Source organism: Mesocricetus auratus, unplaced genomic scaffold (genome assembly GCF_017639785.1).
Source record: "Mesocricetus auratus isolate SY011 unplaced genomic scaffold, BCM_Maur_2.0 Super-Scaffold_100003, whole genome shotgun sequence".
Classification (NCBI taxonomy): Eukaryota; Metazoa; Chordata; class Mammalia; order Rodentia; family Cricetidae; genus Mesocricetus; species Mesocricetus auratus.
The window spans coordinates 23,054,723-23,071,450 of NW_024429188.1; the positions used below are offsets into that span (position 1 = coordinate 23,054,723).

The 16,728-nt window shown below is 40.4% G+C and overlaps 1 protein-coding gene across 2 annotated transcripts in view; it reads right to left on the reverse strand.

Annotated features, from left to right (window-relative positions):
- Positions 1-16,728, reverse strand: part of Smpx (small muscle protein X-linked) — a 51,741-nt gene that overhangs the window by 18,320 nt on the left and 16,693 nt on the right. For both annotated transcript variants that reach the window (XM_040744152.1, XM_040744151.1), the window contains 2 exons: positions 16,161-16,247; positions 10,662-10,813 (listed from right to left, as the gene is read on the reverse strand). In XM_040744152.1, the coding sequence (XP_040600086.1) occupies positions 10,679-10,813; positions 16,161-16,247 (222 nt within the window). In that variant the 3' untranslated portion in view covers positions 10,662-10,678. The remainder of the gene's footprint in view (positions 1-10,661; positions 10,814-16,160; positions 16,248-16,728) is intronic.

Consider the following 16,728-nt stretch of genomic DNA (forward strand, 5'->3'; position numbering starts at 1 on the left):
TAACAGAAGGCCACCAGTGACTCTCTGGCAATAGAGCATGCTTGCTTTCTGCTGCTTTCCAGCAGTGGAGAGGAATTGTTCTGAGCTGCCTTGGTGCCACCTGCCTGGATGAAAGAAACTCTAATTTGTCGACTGCTTAATAGAAAATTCACTCAGTGGGAAGCCAATTGACCATCCCTGCCTGGGATTAAACCAGCTACCACCTCACCATCTGCATAAAGACATAAACCAGAGCAGGTGGATTGATGAGTTCACAGGCAGGGGACACTGGCAAGGGAGCACAAGTAAATCTGCAAGTCTTGATTTGTTCCTCGTGATTCCTCCTTCTTAAATGCCACAGCGTGTGCGGGGAGTTGAAACGAGCAGCGTTGTCACGATGCAGCCAAGTCTGATTAGACAGCCAGGAATTCACTTTCCTAGTTTTCTGCGTGGGCTGCACACAGCGTGAGAGGGGATGAGAGAAAAGGCTTCATGGCTGGAAGACAGATACACTTGAGAACAACACAGCCCTGCCTGATAAGCCCTTGCTCATCCTGGGAGCAAAGGCGGCCACCACAGAGGCCTAGCTTTTCTCAGCAGCAGCTGTGTTGAACCTAGCCAGGGCCCATACCATGTCGGTGTGGTCATAATCTTGTTCTTCTATGTCTCCTCTCCTCCCCCTGAAATTGCTTTTCCTTCACTTCCATCCCTTCCAGTCTCCTCTCTTTCTTTCATGATTTCTCTCACATTGCACAGACAATAACCATTCCCTTTTCCTAAAACCTTTAAGGGAGAGTGAATTCTGTGCTTTCAATGCAACATTTCACCTATTAACCAGTGAACCAGGCTCCATGCTCTGACCCCCAGTGCCCGATTATCTCTGATGAACTGGGCTGCATGTTCTGACCCCCGATACTCTATCATCTCTGACTGATTGAATAAATGGATGAACAGACAAGCATAGAAACAACTAAGCTAACACAGGAGAGTTGTGGCTGGGTACCCCTGTTGGTGGGAGGGAGCAGTTCCTACACTCATGTAGCCTTTGCTTGTTTCACTCTGAGCTGGCACAGTAAAGTATTCAAAAGAACTATGGCTGACTATAAGGACAGTTTTTAAAAGAATGGAGCAGGTGATCATGATTCAAAGGACTGGGTGGGAAGTATTACAGATGCTAGAGTGACTTACAGGCTGGGTGACCCTAGTACAATTGTATAACCTTTCTTAGCTTTGACTCTGCCATAAATTAACTGGCTATCCCTTGCAGTCAAGGGATATGAAACACAGGATGCTTCATCCGACATTCCCAAGCATATAATAAATGGTGATGAGGAAATCATAATGGTGCTATTGGCTACAGATATTTGTTACTAGTATTTAACACAGATTTTAACAGTTTAGAGAGCCGCTGAGATAATAACTATAACCCAGGTAGGTATATTACATATATTATAAATATCTAATTTACTAATAGATAAAAAGAACTGTATCTGAGTCTCTTATTTCCACAAATCTAATTATGGTAAAAAGAAAAACTATACATGCTACATAGTTAACTCCTATACTCTTTTTATTGATGTCTTAAAGGGAAGTTTGCTGGATGTGACATTAATCCCTCAAGTAGAAAATTGGGTTTATTCTTTGCTAGAACTACTGACATTTGTGGCTGAATAATTATTTGTTGTAGGGGGCTGTTCTGGACATTATGGAATGTTTAAAAACATCCTTATCTCTACACACCAATGTGTTCAGATATTACCAAATGACCTCTGAAGGACACCCACACACACACATACACACACACACACACACACACACACACACACACACACACACACATCACTCCTATGTCCTAGGTTGTAAAACCACTGTGTAGAGGAAAGCATTCTACAATATTTAAAGCAAAGCATGGGTCAGTCATGACTGTGCTTTGGCCCAGAAAAAGTTATATACCAGTTTACACAGATCTGAAGAATGTGGTCCTGAGCCAACTGTGTCTATGCAAGTTGTAAACAGGTCCTAGCACAAAAGCTTTGCGAGACAGCAAAGCAAATGAATGAAACTTTGATGTAGCTCAGAACCACTGAAGAAACTCTCCTTCTCCTAAGTGAAGAGTAGCAAAAGGAGGCTTACAAATCAAAAGAGTAGTTTCACTGGAGTTTAAAAAACCTTCTCCAATCATTTCTGAGAGAGACAGAGACAGAGACAGACAGACACAGAGACACAGAGAGACAATAGAGCCTATGGAATTGGGTCAAAGCAGAGAACACATCAAAATTGAGGACAAAAAAAAAGCCCAAGAAAAATACAGGAAGACATTAGAAGGAGCTTTTAGGTTTTTCTTTCCTTTTGTTTTAACATGCAGTTCTACATAAATCAATAAATCACTCCTCTGTCTTCTGGCAGAGGGCCTGGGCTCTGAAATCCTGATAAGTCAGACTATGAAAAATAAATCATATTAGTCCTAGAGGCTGCAAAGCAACATGATAAAATGACTCTTAGGATAAACTGTATGGTAGAAAAAGCAAGATGCAAAACTGTAGAAACTCTCTGAATGATGGTGTGTCAGGAAAAAGAGGCTAAAAGTTCTCACTGCCGCTGGAGTCATTGCCTAGCACAGGCACTGTGCTTACATACACTTTTCTAAAAGCAGCTCCCTATGCCTCAAAGATACTGAAAACAGGCTATGCCTTTTTCTGCTTATTAGAAAATTAACAAAAGAGGCACTTAACTCAAAGTTTTAATGGCAGAAGAAAATGGGACCATGTCTTTATAACCCCAAATCTCCATATTGTTAGCAACTTGGCTATAGTGTACACCATATTTACATGTAGAGAGAGAAGGAGATCAAAGTTTTATACTAAAAAGGCCACTTATTTTCTGCAATTACCTTTTACTCCCCAGATTCTGTTACATTATCTTCTTAGTTTCTTTTGGGACTTTTAAAATTTTTGGTTGCTTGTTCTGAGTTTTAAGACAGTCACACTCTTTAGCCCAAGCTGACCCAGAAGTCACAATAATTCTCCTATCTCACAACCTCTCAAGTGTTGATAAGTGTTGATATTACAAGCATGAGCACCCAGGCATTGTTTTAAGGTCTATATAAACAGATTTGAAACCCATTATTCTCTGTCATTTGACAAGGATGCTTCCATTCACAAACTAATATTAATCACATTTGCCAAATACAGAGATATTGTTGATTTGGTTATTGATGTGAGATCTTCATTTTTAACCATAAATGTCTACATGGAAGCTCTCTCTATAAGCTCTGATTTCATTGCATCCCATACATTTCAATAAGCTGCTTGTCATTTCTTTTCTGGGATTTTTGTTGACTCCTTAGTTATTTTTGGAATGTTTTTGGAGTTCCACAAGTTTGTTAGTTTCTTAATTTCAAATAATTTGATCTACTGTGCATGATTTCAATCCTTATTCATTTTTTTTCTTTTTTTGGTTTTTCGAGACAGGGTTTCTCTGTGGCTTTGGAGGCTGTCCTGGAACTCGCTCTGTAGACCAGGCTGGTCTCGAACTCTCAGAGATCCACCTGCCTCTGCCTCCCGAGTGCTGGGATTAAAGGCATGCGCCACCAACGCCCGGCCTCTTATTCATTTGTTAAGGCTTGTTTTATGTTCAACATAGAGTACATTGTAGACAATGTTCCTTGTGTACTAGAGAAGTATGTATACTCCTCTTTTTTTTTTTTTTTTTTTGGTTTTTACCACACAGGGTTTCTCTGTATTGTTTTGGAGGCTGTCGGTCCAGCCCGGCCTCGAACTCACAGAGATCCGCCTGCCTCTGCCTCCTGAGTGCTGGGATTAAAGGCGTGCGCCACCACCGCCCGGCCAGTATGTATACTCTTGACTTGTTCAGTAGAGTGCCTATAAAGTCTAGTTGGTTTCCTTTGCTGTTCGCATCTTCTATTTCTTGTTGCTCTTTCACTAAAAGTGGGATTCTTTTTGAGGCAGGGTTTTATCCTGTACCAAAGCTGGCCTGGAGCTCACTGTGTAGTCTGCACTGGCCTTGAATTCATGGCAATCTCCCTGCCTCAGCTTCCTTATTGCTGGGATTATAGACATGAGCCACCATACCCATCTATTACTGCACATGGGAAATTTAAGTCCTCAGTTATTACTATTATTAAATGTCTATTTCTCAGTTCAGTTTTGCCAGCTTTTGTTTCAGGCATTTTGGGGGTCTGTTAAGTGTGAAGTGTACTTCTTATCAAGTATGTGGGTACATCAATTTGCTCTCCTGTCAGCACTCTCACAATTAGCACTTGAATAAACAAGACTGACAGTGATGCATAATGTTTAACATTTAAGAGTAATGAGTACCTTATGTTCTCCTTTTTAGGAGATGACATATCTCTGGATGACTGGTTAGCAAATATGTCTTTAAATACTCTTTTAAAACTAAAGCCAACAAGTTGCTAAAAATTAAATTTTCTTTGATTTTAGATATCTTGCTATGCATTTACATAGTAGATACATTTGCATTAGCAAAAATGAAAGTGTCTTCTTTAGTTAGTAATTGAAATGGGATTAATTTCACAAAATATTACTGTCGTGCATTACCAAACTCTATTAAGTGAGTTACTAAGAATTTAAAAAGTTTTTTTTAAAAAGATGTATTTATTTTATAATTGTTTTGCCTGCATGAATATATGTGCACCATGTGTATGCCTGAAGAAGAGGGTTATCCCTGGAACTGGACTTACAGACCATTGAAAGCTGTCATGTGGGTACTGGGTACTGAACCAAGGTCCTAGGCAAGAGGAGCAAGTGCTCTTAACTACTGGGCCCTCTCTCCAGCCCCTAGTTTGCATGTTTAAAATGAAATGATATGTGTAGTGAAGGATGGATATACAAAGAAAAGATAACATATATACACAGTGGAATAGTATTTGGCCATAAAAAACTGAACATCTGTGAGATTTGAAGCAATATGGATAGAACTGGAGGACTTTATGTTAAGTGCTTTAAACACGCGGACACAATGGGCGGTGGTGATACACACCTTTAGTCACAGTACTCAGGAGACAGAGGCAGGCAGATCTCTGAGTTCCAGGTCAGTCTGATCTACAGAGTGAGTTCCAGGACAGCCAGCACTACACAGAGAAAGCTTGTCTTAAAAAAAAAACCCCGACAACCCACAAAAATGTTTTGCAGTTCTCAGAGTCCCTAGTTTAGTATGTATAGTAATGTATGAAGTCTGCCTGCCACAAAGCCTGTGGCTAAGTTGCCTTGTTCACCACTGAGAATGCCTACGACTTCAAAATAATGGTTTCTCTCTAGAGCTTCATCAGTCTCAGGGTTTTCAATTGCTGCTATCTTACTGTTCATTTGCATGATTGTAGAATTCTTAAGTTTTACCCCTGTTAATCATTTATTTTCTTGTAATTGCTACAGTGTTTCTACCTTAATACCTCCATTGTTCCTCTCTAATGTTTTGTTAGCAGTGAGCTCTTTTACCACGGGAAAAACAGATATTATAAACAAGTTGTAGAGTCTTGTTTTGCATTGCCCTAAAAGTTTTTGCAGTACTGAGTTAAAGGAACTGTTTATCCTAAAAAGGTAGCTTATTAACAAGGTCCTGCAGATTCCACATATCTAGTATATCTAGAGGCTATCCCTTCCCACTGTCCTAAAATTGTCCCTATCACTGATTGTCTCCTGTTCCAAAGTAATACTACTGAGCACATCTTTTGTCTACTTAGTGGGTCAAAGCAGTCATCAGATATCTTCAAAACAAATCCGCTAACTCATGGCTTATCTACCCTCTGACATTCTCTATCTTTCTACCAAGACTTAGGTATCTTGACAACAAGGGCCAAAGTTTCTATCTGTACATCTTATTACAAAGAGGAGAAAGTGTACAAGTTCCACAAGCTAGTTTTGGGTTCTCTATTAAACACCTGTAGCATGACAGGAAAGCTAAGAAGGAGAAAAATGGACAGAATCTATTTGGACTCCAAACCCAAGTAATTTCTCAGGTTCTGTGGGATTCCCACTAATGCAGCAAAAAAATAGGCATAAGGTGGTCAGAAAACACATGATTTTCACACCTTTCTGCCAGTCTTTTTATCTGGCTCTTGGACTTTCTTAAATTAACAACTGCTGGGCAGTGGTGGTGCACTCCTTTAATCCCAGCACTTGGGAGGCAGTGGCAGGCAGATACCTGTGAGGTCAAGGCTAACCCGGTCTACAGAGCGAGTTCCAGGCAGCCAAGGCTACACCGAGAAACCCTGTCTAAAAAACAAAACAAAAAAACCAAAGGGACTTAAGTTAACAACTGACTACCTTAAGTGTCATCTAAAAGAATCCTCAGATTGGGATAGCTGAATACCCTACTTTCACTGTCCCATCCTATGCCCTACATTGGCTTGGGAACCCTCTAAGAGATGCTCCCATGTCTCTTGGTTTAGACATGATATGTGCTATGTCTGGTCTGATTCCCAACCTGAGTACAGGTTTACCCATGGAAAATTCAGACATGGAGCATTTATGCTTATAACCCCAGCACTAGGTTTGGTGGAGACAGGTGAATCCCATGAACTCACTGACTGGTCAGTCTATCAAAATGATGAGTTTCAGATTCAGTGAGGAGATCTTGACTCAAAAAACAAGGTGAATCTTGGTTTTTAATTTTTATGACAGGTAGATACTACCCAAGATTTAGCTAATAAGCAACACATGCCTGCCTATTAGCCACTGTTCTTTAATATACTTGGTGAATGTTCTTTAATATTCTTGGTAAAAGTCTACAATAAATAGAGACTATGTTAATTGCAACTTTTAAAAAGGTGAGGTGCAATACAAAGAAATCAAGCATGAGCCAGTTTCCTCCCTGATGGGTCTGCTCTTATGGTGCCAGATGGCACCATGCAGGATGTTATAAAATAAAAGCATAAGAGATCTAACCCCATTTGCGAACTTTACAAATTACAATACCAGGCAAAAATATGCCCATTTATGTAATGATGACACAATTGTTATGGGGGTAACCAACCACTTCCTATTTGAGGCTTTTTCTGTGAAAAATACATGCTTAATAATGTAAACCTGGTCCAGAAAACATGACAGAAGAGGTCTTAATATCCTTCAGTGGATATTAAGCAGCTAAGGTGACTGCTTAGATGAATTGACATAGCAACAAACCACCTTCTCATTGTTTGTTTCTGTATATAACAAAAATGACCTTTAATTTAGAAAGAATGCTGGACATTTTAAAGAAAGATAAACTTTATCTTAATATCTGCCCTATTGTAATTTTATTTATTTTTATTTAAATTAAAAAACAAGCTTGCTTCTCATGTCAATCCCAGCTCCCTCTCCCTCCCCCTCCTCCCTCGCCTCCCACCAACACCTCCAAAGTCTGTCATATCATCTGGGGCAGGCCTTAGGCCCTCTCACAAACAACCTTCTAAATATCTATGTTTATACCTACAAATAAAGGCTATTTTCAGCTTTAAATGGGGGAAGTTTACAGTGAATTCTTCTTACAGCAAATGACTGCACAAAATGTTGACAGTAAAGAATAGTTGAGCTCTAAGAGCCCATTAAGGTTTACATTATCCCCTTAAGGCTCAGAAAATGGGGTGGAAAGAATGTAAGAGCTTGAGGATGGGGAGAAGGACTGTGAGATATCATCTTCCAAGCAGGACACTGAAATGGCTACCATGAACTCACATCATCTCTGCATACTGGTACCAGATTCACAAAAGTCAGGTTCTGTTAACAGTCGGCTGTAGAGGAGGAAGAAACATGGTGGTCCCTATCACATATAGCTGAACAGCAGGGATGTGACAGAGTCTCAGAGAGAGTGAAGCATGGTATCAAGTTCTGCATCCATGAGAGCCTACCAGGTCATGGCTAGATCCAACTGGGGATCACAAGAAGGTCCTGATGAAACTCTGGGGGCACCAAACAAAATCAAAACTAAGAAATAAGGGGAAGAGATTTGTAATGAATAGAAAGGGTTGGTTGAGCTGGCAAGGAAAAGGGAGAGGATGAAAGAAGGACCAAAATACATATTGTACATATATGAAATTGTGAATAAAACCAAAATGTTAGTGTAAAACAATGGCAGTTTGGTCTGTAAGATTCTTAAGTGAGTAAAGGCACTTGCCACATAACTCACAGTTGATGCCTAGAACCCATGTAAAGGTGGAGAGCACCAATTCCACAAAGTTCTTCTGTAATCTACACATACACCATGGTATGCATGTGGGTACTCACATACACACACACACAGCAGTAATAAATAAATGAAAGTTTAAAAACTTCACAAGTAAAGATCAGTAGAGGAAGGTACTCTTCCTTGACCTCTCCCTCCCCTTACACACACACACACACACACACACACACACACACACACACACACACGCATGCACACGATTCTAGGGGCTGGGGAGATGATCAGTGGGTAAAGTGCTTGCTACAGGAGCATGAAGAGCAGATCCTCAGCACCCATATAGAAGCTGGCCACAGAGCTGCTGTATACATGTATTACCCTGGCACAGGGGGAAAGGGTGAAGACAAGTGAATCCCTTGGGATTGCTAGCTAGGCAGTCTAGTTAAATTGATGAGCTCCAGGTTCACTGACAGACTCTATCTCAAACAAATAAATGAATGAGTAAATAAAATAAGGTGAAGAGCAATTAAGGAAGACACCACGTATCTGTCCCTGACCTTCATATGCACAAACACTGACTTGCATCCACACACACATATGCATATAATACATACATACATACACACACACACAGACACACACACACATTCATTTGTATAACTAAACACTTTTGGTTGGGCAATGATAATAAATATTACAAAAAGGTCAAATCCCTTCTCTGGTCTTTCTCAGCAATAAATTCCACAATTTTACAAAAAAAAACTATTCAAAGATTTCACATCAGTTTGGCAATTCAAACTGAACTGAGCCTGATAGTCATGAGTTTGTTCTGTTTTATAAATAACAAGCTCATGCAGTTATATGCCAGATTAATTCCCACTCAGATAGCTCTGTCCCCATCCAGGTCCCTGAGTTTTATTCTGTGACCATGGAATATAATTTGTTTCATTCTCACTTCTTCCTTCACTTATGTAATTGTGCTAAAAAAACCATTACCTGTTGTTATTTTACTTTAACTCAAACCAGATTCTAAGATGAGCATAGTGGTACATTCCTCCCATCGCAGCACTTGATAGGATGAGGCATGAGGATAGTAACTTGAAGCCAGTCTGAGCAATATAGTCAGAATCTGTCTAAAAAAATGGAGGAGGGGGAATGAAAGACGTGCAGGGGGAGGCAGGGACAGAGGGAGACCAGCCAGCTCTTCTTTTCCTGCAGGAAATCTTTTCAACCAAACTGGTTTGAAAATATCTTTAGAAGATCTAGATAAGTACGACATAAACAGCATCATGGTAACCCACTGGTCTGTCTCACAGACATTCTGTTATTGCTATCTATAAAGGCAATATTCAACCCCAGTGCAAAGGAGGGTATTGCAATCAATGTGTACGATGTGGTGAGATGTGGGACTTGAAGCAGTGTGACAAGTAGATAACTAATAGAATCATTCTCCCTAAGACTCATTCCAAGAATGAATGTGATAACTGAGTATTATGAACTTTATAAGAAACACTGGAGCCAAGCATACTGGCCCATGCCTCTACTACTCTCAGTGCTAGAGAGGCTGAGGTGGGAGGGTTGCCATGAATTTGGGACTGGCCTACATTGCAGAAACTTCCAGCTCAGACTCAGCTATAAATTAAGACCCTGTCTTGAAACAAAAGTGTATATAATGCTCTTCACACAGTAGCAAGTGATGAATATTTCTACCATCCATAAATATTGATTAAATACATGGAAGGACAAGTGAATAGACAATCAATAAAATAAAAAGCCTATTGCACGTTCCCATGTAGATTTTCCTCTAAACTTCTGTTTAAGGGATGGAGAAGATTGTGCTTGGTGGAGTTTGGTAATGCTGGTAAAGGACAGATTTACTCCTAGTGTCTTCTAAGTGAAAAAACCCGTGATTTGGTGAACCCATACTGTCTGTTGGCAGAATTTCTATTCCAGTTAATAGGAACCAGATCTGAAGACAGAGAGTTAGCTGAGTTCTTACCAGGAGATCATTACTGAACAATTAAAATGAAAATAAGTATTTTAGCACCTTATTGGAACAACCTGCACGGTTTCAAACCTACTCTTTTTCCATATACACCCACACCTACTCTTTTCCCATCAGACCCAAGACTTCTTGGTCAGCCTAGCACCTATCTTGGTGTCCTCTTATTTTTGATGCCTGAATGCATGGAGTGTTGCCTCCTCTCTCTTCCAAATCTACACAGCTACTCGTTCGTCAGATCCTAGTTCCAAAGCAATAGCTCACTGTTCTTTATGGAATATGGTGGAAAAACACACATACCATGACCTGCCCTCACCTAACTTCATCCTTCCCTACTAGAACGATCAGAAAGGGACCAATAGGCTAGCAGCCTCACCATCTCTCCAAGTAGTTGTGGAATAAGATAAACCCGAAGGTGTGGCTTTCCCTGAAAACCATACACAAAAATGCTGTCTAAACTGAACCCTCTTGGTAAACTCCTCCTGTAGAAAGCTTCCTTTTGATGATGGTCTTTTTCAGACAAAGAGATTGCTTTTCCACTCACCTTTTCTCCCCTTTGAACTACTGTTCTGCTTTGGGGACATATTTCAGTTCGCTTTTAATATTCTGGATCTCGGACAGGTTGACAGCAGGTCCTGGGAGTTTCTTTGCTCCAGGAATTAGCTTCTTCTCTTCCTCCGAAGTGGAAGGAGCCCCCTGAAAAGAAAGGGGAAGAAATCCAACTCACCAAAAGGATGTTTCAATTCTCTGGTTCATGGCATAGAGTAGGAAAACAAATATCAAAGGAAGAAAGTCAAAGTGCGATTCTAGCCTGGTGACTTTCTCCTGTATTTATTGTTCAGATAGCCCTAGTGTTTCAACAAAATTGCTTGAAATTTGGACAGGAATGTAAAATAATATTGTAAGGGGGAAAGTTCTTTTCACATGACTTAGGACACATTAGGCAACAGTTCAGTGCCTGGTAAATAATAAGTACTGCCAACAGTTAGAAGGAGTTGTGTTTCTCACAAAAGCATATTCTAAAAGTGACTTTAACTTAGTATCATACTATGATGGCAGAAATCTGTAAAATGTCAGTGCACAGTTAACCCTAATTAGTCCAGGAGTTTGCAAAAATTTGTTCAGAGTACGGTGGCTGTCAGCTTTTTGTCCTATGGCTCCTTTGGAAAACATAAACTCAAAAGGACATAGGAAAACATCTTTGAATATGAGAGAGGCAAGCCTTTGCCTGCTGTTTGAGCAGTTTAAATTTCCTATCATTAAAGCAATCTCAATTTTAGGGAGGGACACACAGCCTTTTCTTTTTGTGTGGCTGCTCTAGTGCCTGATGACAGAGGCTTGAATGTGTCCTTGATGATTTTCATTTAACTACCTAATCCCATAATCAGCCCGCACCTCTATGCGCATGCACCAAGCATTATAGAAAAGGACTATAAAACATTAAGATCAGTTGCTGTGTGCAGCTCCATCTAGTTACTAGAGAAGAAAACTGCATGCTAGTCTGTTCTTCCTATTTGCCTGAAAGGGAGATATTGGAGGGCATTTGATCACCCTAACAGCCAGGATTTCAATCCTTGAATCAGATTACTTCAGGGGTAACTGAGTGACTGCCCTAATTACTTGTCACTAAAATCTATCCATCACCATGCACTGGTCATGTTTACCATAGGCGATGGTAGCAAATGACTGAATACAGCAGCATCCTCAAGGTGACCCCACATACCTGGTAGACAGGGACTCCTCCCAGGAAAAACTTACGCTGGAGAGTTGGGCTTAAAGCCACACTGAGGTCTGTGTTTCTTCCACCAAGCCTCTCCCCCTTTTCCCCTGTATCTGTGTCTCAGGAACTCTCCTGTAGCTCTCCTCCCCATCTTTCCTTACAAGTGTTTTCCCCCAATAAATACTCTGCACCTTAAATGTCTGTTTCTTAAAGGGTCCTAAATAACAGTTTCTAGTGCAGAACTGTTATAGCTCCATCTGCTTAACCAAGAATTGGGTAAACCAGTGTGTGTGTGTGTGTGTGTGTGTGTGTGTGTGTGTGTGTGTGTGTGTGATGAGAAAGTCCACATTTGCCTCCTGTGAAGGACAGTGCTAAAGCTAGTGCTATGAGTCCAAGTTTAGTGCCTGCCTGTGTCTCATTCTCAAATTGGTTAGCACCTAGAGGAAGAATGTGTTCAAGCTCCCCTGAACCCTGAAAAATCACTAGGTAGATGTGTTCCTTATAGAAATGCTTTTAAATTGTTTATTAGAGAGGATGAGTAGGCATAAAAGACAGAGATTTTATTCTTCTTGTAAGGGTTAATGGGACTTCCTATAGTTATTTGCTGTGAAGCTGATACAGTGCTGATTAAATAGCTAATATATCACCCACACTAAATGATAAGCTAACTCAATGAGGATGTATCTATTGCAAATCCCTGGAAGATATTGTTCACTTAGGTCTATGTACAGAGCCTAAGCCTGGCTTCTTTTCTCCATGCAAACACATTCATCATTTGTAAGTGTAGATACAGAAAAGATCATTAAAACTGTAAAATACCCACTTGAAGAACCAGGTATTCCAGAATGTTCTTTGCTGGGCTTTCAGGAAGGAATTTTTTACAAGGCTGTAAAGTGTTGTTTCTTCTTAAATATGTGTAGCAATGAAATGAAAAATGTTTCAGCACTTATAAATGCTCCCACGGCTGGAGGTGGGCAGATCTTAATAAAGAAGCATGAAGAGAAAAATGTTTCCAGATCCTTCTGCTAAGTTCCCAGGTGAGTCACCTCCATGCTGGCACATTTAACACATATAGCCAATATCTACACTTGAGAGTCTGGGGGCAGATTAATAAGATGAACTTACACAGATTGATAATGGTAACATTTAATGCTATCACATTGTTAAGACCTCAATGGACTGTTTTTTTTTTCATTTTTTAATCAAGATAAGGCTTGGCATTTGATTTATTAAGGTGGCATATAATGGAGATTGTTACTATATGTAGTGATATTGTTTAGGAAACGGGACACATTTTTACACTGAAGTTCCACTACCTTTTAAAAACATAATGAAAATCCAATTCCTCTACTTCTGTGAATTTCCTATTATAAGAATTACAGTAAACTAAAGCATGAATACAGAGGGTTCTACTTAAATAGTGGAGGCTAGCCCTTTTCACAGGTATCTCAACTTAGCAGGGAACTAGAGGCTATTTATTCTTGGGTGTACATGAAGACAGTGTGAAGGAAACCTTATCAGCATCATTCCCCCACTTCAGTGACAGCTCTGTGAAGGGAAATGCCTGCCTTGGGAATCACAGAGGATTTGCCGATCTTTGCAGAATGGTGAAGCATTTCCAAGCTATCCCATCTGCAAGCCCTTCTTTACTACCAGATCCTACTGAGTTTTTCCCCAGGCTCTTACACGAGGCAACAGAGTTGGACCTACTCATTCCTGTTCAAAACTAAAAACTCACTGATATCAGCAATCACTACTAGTTGTTCTAAGATACACACGCTAACTCATTTCATTCTCACACCAACTCCATACATCTGCTTTTATCCCCACCTCACCAGTGACACTAAGGTATGGAAAAGCTAAAAAAATAAATAAATAAAAGTAAAAAATTTTCCAAAGCCTCTCAACTAAGAAGTGACTGGACTAGAATTAAATAATATGTTTGCATCTTGTGAAGGGACAAGATGAAAGGAAATATTTAAGAGAGAGTCCCAATGTACTATTATGTAGCATAATAAGGATAATGATATTTCAGTTAAAGAGTGCTTTGGAGGCTTAGAAATGGCTCATTAGAACCCTCAGATGACTTGAAATAAGCAGCTACTTTTCTTACGCAAGAGGATTTGGATAGAAGACCCCTGTATCTGGTACATGCCAAGTATGGAAGGTACATTCCATATCTGTAGGCAAAGCAAAGGGCTGGTCAGAAGCCACAGGTGCACAAGAGACAGCCAATGGTCCCAGACCTTGTCAGAAAGCCAATGACCCAGGCTCTTTTTTCTGCTGGGATACATCCATTTGTTCCCTTCTTAGAGGATGTCAAGATCAAAATATCTTCTGAATTTACCTGGGAGTCTAACTGGCTAGGCTGGAGGTGAACTGTTCTGGTTACTGATGGTGTGCTACAAATCATACATTATACTATAATTCTGTTAGCATGAGACTTGGCAATACATCCTAAATCTATGAATGTAAGCAATTCTTAGTTTGTAAATAGAGATTACAGTAATAAATGTGGCTATGGAAGTTATTCTGAATTCACATTCATGTTTCTCCTTCAAACTACACCACAGAAGGTAGCTAGGGCCTCAAGCCAACCCACAAAAATCCTACTTAATGCACCTTGTAGCTAAGACAAATTACCCAACTACTCCTCTTGTAATGTTTCTCTGGGAAATTTATTCTGAGGACCGAGCCAGAGTTTGAGCTACGAGGTCACTTCCTCCCTCAAACCCCATAAACACTAAGAGTCCCTATCCGTTTGTTTTGGATAAGAGACAGCATTAGCTCTCTGGTCTACCCAATGAACCCCAAGAACAAGGAGTGGTACAATGCATAGGACATCTCTAGGGTCTTGGGATCTCTGTGGATAGCTCATTATCTCTGCCGTCAGAGGAATATCAATTGGCCATTTGGATACACGAGTGGTTAGAAAGTATATCGTCACAAACCAAGTGATATAGGTCCCTGGTGGTTTTATACAGTGTGTCAGAACCATCAGACTAGGGACAATAAACAATTGAAAAAAAGTGCTTCCCTAGCCTCCTAAGCAAGATACTCATGTGTACAGGAAAGAACCCAAGGATGACTGCTCCACAGAGGGAAGATAAGTGAGCCCCACACCACTGTGACATCAGCCAATTTCATGAGAAAAGAGGACAAAGGTACCCTCTGACTATCTATTGTCATAGTGACAGACACAGCTTCAGAGGAAGGCGAGAAAGGAAAAATACAATGGCAAATAAAGGGAGGTGAAGGCAGAGTCCCATGGCCATCCATTAAACTCCTCATGCTTCTTTTTTACAATCTGCAGAGCAAGAGGCCTGTAGTCTTTCATGAAAATTGGATAGTAAGGACAATTTCTGAAGAACTGCTTATTTATCAGAAACCTACCAGACTATACCTCATCCCTTATTCCATTCATTCCTTCCTGGCAGCAGCCCTCTGAGGGATGGAGGAGATCCTGCTTGGCTCACACCAGCTCATATAGACCCAAGTCCCTGACACAAGAATTAGTAGCTAATATCCCAAATTTTGGTGATGCTATTCCAATACTTCACTTCTTCCTCTCCAAAAAAATGGCTTGCTTGGAGGCTAAACCCAAGGAGCTAAGATCACGATCAGGAAATTGTATAGATGAAAAGGTTAGCTTTAGGACTAAGGTCATTTTAGGGAAGTTTGGAGTAGTGGACCAAATATATAAGCCATAAAAACCCCTTACCTTTTAAAATGCCCTGATTTTTGTGTTAGTGAAATGATCTTAATCCCACCTCCCTCAGAGTCAGCCTTCTCACATTTGAGCAGAGACATCACAGGCAAGTAAATGCATAGACCCGAGGAGGGTACTTGTTTCTTTTTGTTGCATTTATTAGTTTTTGTCTCTATTTAGCAAGATATTTGAATTGGGCAGGGAGCTAAAGGATAGGGAAATACAGGGAGGGAGACTAGATAGATGCTTTTGGAAAGACTTCCTTTCAAAGGAAGATCAAGATGATTGTTTGAATCTGAAAGTAATACAATGCCCTTACTTACTGAGCTAAAATCTCGCATTAGAAGCTGCACCACACACAGCCAGCTCAGTTTAATCAGACCCTTCGTAAAACTTACCAAACGAGTGACTCGTGCTAGCCTCAAAGCACCTGTGCACAAAATCAGTTGACAAGTGGAAGACAAGCTTGGATCTTCAAGCAACTTTGTCAGACACTTAGCCCTGGCTGCAATGGAAGGGAGGCCCAGAATTTCCCTGTTAACTAAGAAACCTTGCCTCTGGGAAGACTCCAGAGGAAACAGGCCTTGCTTATCTCTGTTAGCTGTCTTCCTCACCTCCTCTGCCTCAGGAGTACACTCTTTCCTTCTAGGAGGCTGCCCAGCTCCTGGTCGAAAGGCTCCCATCGGAATATTGATATTTGCCTAAAAGAGAAAACAGAGTAAATTTAGCTTAAGAATAGGAAGAAATTGCACTGACATTCTAAGACAGCAATCATCGCGAGGGAAATGGTTCTGAAAAGTACATCTTCAAAGCTTTTGATCCAAAGAAAATTGCTATAACAACAGCACAAAAATATGCAAAGGAAAATTTCACTTCCACTTTCACACGTTCCTGGCATTCATCCTTAGGTCTGTGCTGTGATTTTATAATTCCTGATTGGATGGAAGAAATTTTGAAGACAGTTTGTTCTGGCTGTTGCCCTCCTGCAATGCATTTTATTTTCCCCTTTCGGTGATGAGGAAGGGACACATAATAATAGGAAAGGGGGAAAGAGCATCCCCAGAAGTTAGATCACGTTTCGTTCTCCATCAGTTTCCTATATATGTACAAAGATGAGGGTGCTTTCACGCGTCCTTAATTGGCACCTCCTTTCTGTATCATTCTGGCATGGCTCTAGCATCC